Genomic DNA, 6,420 nt, shown 5'->3' on the forward strand with positions numbered 1-6,420 from the left:
TCTGCCTGTCTGTGTGTCGTCTCAGTCAGTAGGTCAGCTCTCTGCAAACCTCCGCCACTTTCTGCCCACTCTTCATATCTAACTTCTTTATTCACCATGAGGGAAATCGTGCACCTCCAGGCCGGCCAGTGCGGGAACCAGATCGGTGCGAAGGTAAGAAATTGTTGTAGGAAATATACTAATTCTGGAAATAAACGGGACAAAATTCCCTTTTTTTGGAGGGGAGGCGAGCTCTTTTTTCAAAATAAAGCCATATGTAACTAGTTCCACCTTATATAAGCTACTTGTACTTTTTAAACTTGGTTAAACAGTTAAATCTCCATTGTTTGTGCTGCTATTAGTGGGTTGAACTATAGTTCCATGTTATGTATTTGTTTTTCCTATGACACAAAGTAAATGGCCTGCAGTGAACCTCAAATTCCATGTTTTGTTCCATTTTCTGTACAGTAGATACTTTCACAAGGATTAAGTTTAGATTGAGGAACTTAAATATTTTTGTCATTAAGTGGTTAATTCCGTCGTTTCTTGTGAATTTTGAGAAGGCAACTGTGTAAGAAAACACAACACAAAGCTAGTATACGCCTCGCTATTGGTCAAAATGTAGGAAAAATGCATAGAGGACAAATTCAATAGTCAACAACAACTTCAAAAGTATTTTCCCTATTGAAATGCAAGTCAGTAAAAAGAGATACTATTAGAAACCATAAGCACTTTGCTGAGCAGTAAGCACTGTCTGAGTATTGTAGTGATTCTATAGGAAATCTATAAGAGACCATATGGTTTTATAAAAGCATTCTGGCCTCACTAATCAATAAACTCTAACCAGTAACACAGATGCTTCCTCATGATAACTGTAGTTATATAATGTTGTGGTGTATTGAGCATAAATAATGAAAATGTGACAATTCCTGCATCTGTGTCTTTTGACATGACTGATGATGAATAACCTGGTCTGCTGGCTTCAGTCAGCCAGGCCCAGCTGCTGGCCTGGCTGCCTGGGGAGCTGGATCCTTTGTCACTAAGTAAAGAGCGAGGAAAGAAAAACCAAGTGGAGGGAGTGAAAAGAAACCAGAGTTCTGTTGAGGCAGAGGAGACGAACGTAGCAGCTCTGGAGGGACAGAGGAGGAGGGAAGGGGGGAGAGATAACAAGCGGTCCAGTGTCTGCTCTGAAAGCCGCATGCATTCACCCTGAGCACCCAAATCACCAGGGACACAGAACGCCCCGGGGAGTTAAAGCTCCCCTGTTAAACAGTGTGAAACTACTGTGAAGTCTCTGGGAGTACCTGGGGCTTCCTGCTTATGGAAGCTCTGACTTTCTGTAGCTTCTACTCCTGCTTTTGAACAACAGAAGACAGTCAGTGATCCAGACCTGACCCCTTAGCCGATAAGACTGCTTAGACTGGCTGCAAGAACCTAGAGCTCATTCTTACGGTTTGCTCACATTTTTTAGTTGTGTGTTATACCTTCATCCTGCAGAAGTGGGTATCCTGGTAGGAAAACAGTGAGCCTGGCAGGAACACATGTGGTGACTCACGCTCCACTTCTCTTCCTGTTCTCATTCCACAATGGATGCTGGAATTCACCCTCTTGAGTTTATCTAGCTCCAACCAAAACATGTTCAGGTCACTGAAAGTATTGAGGTTCACCAGGTTCAGCATTCATTTTCTCTTTTCCTGTAACAAAGTTCGAAATTGTATCACTTCTATCGCTTTGCCTGCTATCTCGTACACCCCCACACACACACCCACACACACGGACGACTGATACCTGTAGTTCATTGAGCTGAAGTGAGAATCTGCCCGCCTGTAGAAACCAGGCCGTCTGATTCCACAGAGCCTCAGTGTTTCTCTGTCTCAGTTTGCTGTGGGGGAATGTAATTGAACACCTTGTTCCTCCCATCAAGCTACCTAACATATGACAGACCTTAGAGAGGCTGAGCGTCTCATGACAGCTGAGGCATGACTAGATCTAGTGCCAGAGCCATGTCAACACCACCAGGACCTAAAACCTCCACTGAGTACACTGACTCACTCTGTGTGTCTCTAAGACTTGAATTCAACCCTGAGTTACACATTTGTTTGTCTCCGTACCATCTTCAGTGTGGTGTGATGCTGATGTGTGTGTGTACGTGTGTGTTTTGCAGTTCTGGGAGGTGATCAGCGACGAGCACGGCATTGACCCGACTGGAACGTACCACGGCGACAGTGACCTGCAGCTGGACAGGATCAGCGTGTATTACAATGAAGCCAGCGGTGGGTACAGCCTCATGGATCAGGCATGGAGTGAGGGGACAGGGCCTCCTTGTGGAGACTGGGGGTCATTGCAGTTTTACAAATAGAAACCAGACAAATGATTTAAATGAAAGATACTTTAAAAATAACACAGGATACAGTAATAAAGTTTATGAAGAATACTGACATGCTCCCTCGTGTGTATCTGTGTAAGTATGGAGACTGCAGATTGAGCACTCTGCGGCTAAATGCCAAAGAACTAAAAACACATTGGGGCAGCAGTTCTGTAAATTGGTTGAGTGAGTGTCTATAAAAGCTCTTGGAAATTGTGTAGCGTTTAGAGAAGATTGGGCTGTGATTGCTGAAAGTGGATGAAATACTGCCGTCATAGCGTCAAAGTGAGACTTATGGGGACTGCAGTGTTGTGTTTACCCCCATCTAGTGACCAGATGATGTATTACACCCACACTTTAGCAGTCAGTAAATGGAACTTTTCCTCTGTTATGTTACCTGGTTCTACTTTCTAACAACTACTTTCTACTTTCTTAACATGTTTTATATTTATTTATTTATGCGTTTGTCTCTCACACAGGAGGGAAGTACGTGCCCAGAGCCATCCTGGTGGACCTGGAACCAGGGACCATGGACTCTGTCCGCTCCGGACCCTTTGGACAAATCTTCAGACCTGACAACTTTGTCTTTGGTAACTATCCACTCCACTGGGACAGAGGCGTTCACATTTATACTTTTACATTGACCTTCAATGGAAGATGCCAGAGGTCAGGCAGGGATTCATACTTGCAGTGCAGCTACTTAGGATTCTGCTCATGGGCACTGAGTCGGGATGGATTTGGAGGAAACAGCAAAAGCATTTACCTTTTTGTTCTCCAGGTCAAAGTGGAGCAGGTAACAACTGGGCCAAAGGTCACTACACTGAGGGAGCAGAGCTGGTGGATTCGGTCCTGGATGTGGTGAGGAAGGAAGCGGAGAGCTGCGAGTGTCTGCAGGGTTTCCAGCTCACACACTCACTGGGGGGAGGCACCGGCTCGGGCATGGGCACCCTGCTCATCAGCAAGATCAGAGAGGAGTATCCTGACCGCATCATGAACACCTTCAGTGTGGTTCCCTCTCCGAAGGTAACAAGGAAGGAAGGAATGATGATGTAATGTTCTGTACATGTTAGCCCTTTGTGCATTCTTAGAAATCCATGACGTCCATTAATCCTCTGCTGTTTCATGAGCTCATGTGATCTTCTTATATTATATTGTAGTTAATACTATGCTAAGTTTGAAGTGGGGCATCATCTCTGTGTTGCTCATGAAGTTGCTCATCAGTGCAGCAGCAGAGGAGATGGATGAGTGTGTGTCCGGTCTGTGTGTGTCAGGCAGTGAATCCTCCTCATAGCTTTGGGAGGCCGGTTGCTCACAGCTCCATTATTCATCACTGAGCTGTTAAAAAGTGTGAAAACTTTGTGAAAGTCATCGTGGTCACCCCTCCTACATGCAGCTGCATTGTGATGTATCTGTGTTTTGCCTCTCAGGTCTCAGACACGGTGGTTGAGCCGTACAACGCCACGCTCTCCGTTCACCAGCTGGTGGAGAACACAGACGAGACCTACTGCATTGACAACGAAGCCCTCTACGACATTTGCTTCCGCACTCTCAAACTCACCACGCCCACTTACGGCGACCTCAACCACCTGGTCTCCGCCACCATGAGCGGCGTCACCACCTGCCTGCGTTTCCCCGGACAGCTCAACGCCGACCTGAGGAAGCTGGCGGTCAACATGGTGCCGTTCCCCCGCCTGCACTTCTTCATGCCCGGCTTCGCTCCTCTCACCAGCAGGGGGAGCCAGCAGTACCGCGCTCTCACCGTGCCCGAGCTGACGCAGCAGGTGTTCGACGCCAAGAACATGATGGCGGCGTGCGACCCTCGTCACGGACGCTACCTGACCGTCGCCGCCGTGTTCCGCGGCCGCATGTCCATGAAGGAGGTGGACGAGCAGATGCTGAACGTGCAGAACAAGAACAGCAGCTACTTTGTGGAGTGGATCCCCAACAACGTGAAGACGGCCGTGTGCGACATCCCGCCCCGCGGCCTCAAGATGGCCGTCACCTTCATCGGCAACAGCACGGCCATCCAGGAGCTCTTCAAGCGCATCTCCGAGCAGTTCACCGCCATGTTCCGCCGCAAAGCCTTCCTCCACTGGTACACGGGCGAGGGCATGGACGAGATGGAGTTCACCGAGGCCGAGAGCAACATGAACGACCTGGTGTCCGAGTACCAGCAGTACCAGGACGCCACGGCTGAGGAGGAGGGGGAGTTTGAGGAGGAGGTGGAGGAAGACGCCTAGGAGAGCGTCAGGAAACAGAAACGAAAGAGAAAATCTGAAAAAAAATGAAGGAATGTAGCAGAAAGGTGGAACGATGATTCCTGATGGAAGGAAGTGAAAGAAGGGAGACTGGTGAAGGAAAGGAGAGAGGGATCATAGTGATGTGACCAAATCAATGCGTCCTTGTCTGCAGTTTAATGTGACGACATGTCCGCCTGTTTCCCCTCAAAGCCTCTCTGCAGTTTCACTTTATTCACTTTAAGTATTTTATTATTTTGTGTTGTGTTCCAGGGATATGGAACAGTCCAACTTTTAAGCCACGCCCCCCATAGGCTCTAAGTCCATGTGGTAAACAGTAAAGGTGACATTAATAGTGTCTGTAATTCACTCCATGTCTGATTTTAAGTCTTTTATATGTTTGCACTTAACCCTGCGTGCTCCAGAGCCTTAGCGTCAGCAGGAAGCAGTATTTTCCATTCAGGAGGAACAAAACCATGTCGACATCAGTGTGAGTTTAGGTCAGAGACCAGAACACAGTCAGTAATGTGTTTACCTTTATTAAGGTTTGTATTTAATGTCTCATCCAGAGGAGCTGTTGCCTCACAGATGTTACTCCCTCCTACCTGTTCCCTCTTTTCATTAACTAAGGGTTAATCCTCCTCCTCGTACGGTGACTTTACATTCTAGTGATCTATGTGTGTAAACAAAGCAAACTAGTTCTGTGTCTGTTTGATTGTCAGTTAGAGCTTCACTTAAACAGCTCAGTCAGTGTTTCCTAGCTTCGTTCTCTCGTCTGTGTTGTGACATCCGTTTTGTTGAGGAAGCAGAAGATTTAAATGTATTAGTTACATCATTGTGACGGCACTGACTTGGCCTGCCTTCATCTAAATCTCCGTCTGAACGCTGCAGACTGAGACCCAGCCTGGTAGTTATCAACCTGGAGTTATCCTCTCTGACACCAACCAGCACTTCCTCTCCAGAACCACCCTCATTATGCAGCGTAGCGACCTCATCCATCCTCTCTCTCTCTCTCTCTCTCTCTCTCTCTCTCTCTCTCTCTCTCGTCACGCTTGAGTCTGTATCGTCTTTCATATAAACAAAAAGAAGCTGCACTGTGGCCACGTTTTGATACAATTGAATACTTTCCTAACTGCATGCTCACTGTCGTATCAAATGCTTTCTCCAATAAAGAATATTCAGCCAAATAACCTCACAATTGAATTATTTTCCCATCTTCTATGGAAATGGAGGCAAAGCGTCTATAAATCAGGCTGCAGGGCGAAGAGACCAGTCGATCTTTATGCTCGACACAGGGAAACATAAATATAATAACATAAATAATACCAACTTCCCCTCTGACAGCTGGGGAGCCCGTGGACCAGAATGCATTGCAGTCGAACACACTGTGATTGATCATTTACCACTATGACACTTCAATCACTATCGCTCTCTCTTAACTGCACTCAAAGTCAGAATCAGCGGGCAAACTTGTCTTAATGAAAATAAACAGCGAATAAAATCAGAATCTCATTATTGTTATTGTTGTTATTGTTGTGATTCTTGTTCCGTGTTCGGCTCCAAGCCCCGGGTCCGTGTTTCTGACGTGACGTTCTCCTCCGAAGCTCGCCGAGCGTCTCCGATCTGCCCGAAGGTGTCCACCGAACCCGACATCGACCGAAACTCTCTCGCAGCTAATCCCGATCCGGGACCCGCTGAAGTCTGGTGTCGTCGGTTTTGGGGCGAGGAGGGGGCGGAAGAGGATTTAAGAGAGCGGACGGCGATTTCCAGAAAAGCATCACTTCTCCAGCCCCTCCCTTCCCACCCAGGATTTTTTGGGGGATTCACGGCTTTACAAAG

The 6,420-nt window shown here is 47.1% G+C and overlaps 1 protein-coding gene across 1 annotated transcript; it reads left to right on the top strand.

Moving 5' to 3' along the window:
* Window positions 1-6,091, top strand: LOC142989682 (tubulin beta chain). The gene is made up of 5 exons (XM_076139323.1): window positions 1-153; window positions 2,144-2,252; window positions 2,824-2,934; window positions 3,123-3,367; window positions 3,772-6,091. Exons 1-5 carry the CDS (start codon window positions 97-99, stop codon window positions 4,582-4,584), a joined length of 1,335 nt encoding a protein of 444 aa, XP_075995438.1. The 5' UTR covers window positions 1-96; the 3' UTR covers window positions 4,585-6,091.
* The last annotated feature ends 329 nt before the right edge of the window (window positions 6,092-6,420 follow it).

Source organism: Genypterus blacodes, unplaced genomic scaffold (assembly GCF_046128005.1).
Source record: "Genypterus blacodes isolate CSIRO-AG114 ecotype Tasmania unplaced genomic scaffold, CSIRO-AGI_Gbla_v1 ptg000438l_1, whole genome shotgun sequence".
Taxonomy (NCBI): Eukaryota; Metazoa; Chordata; class Actinopteri; order Ophidiiformes; family Ophidiidae; genus Genypterus; species Genypterus blacodes.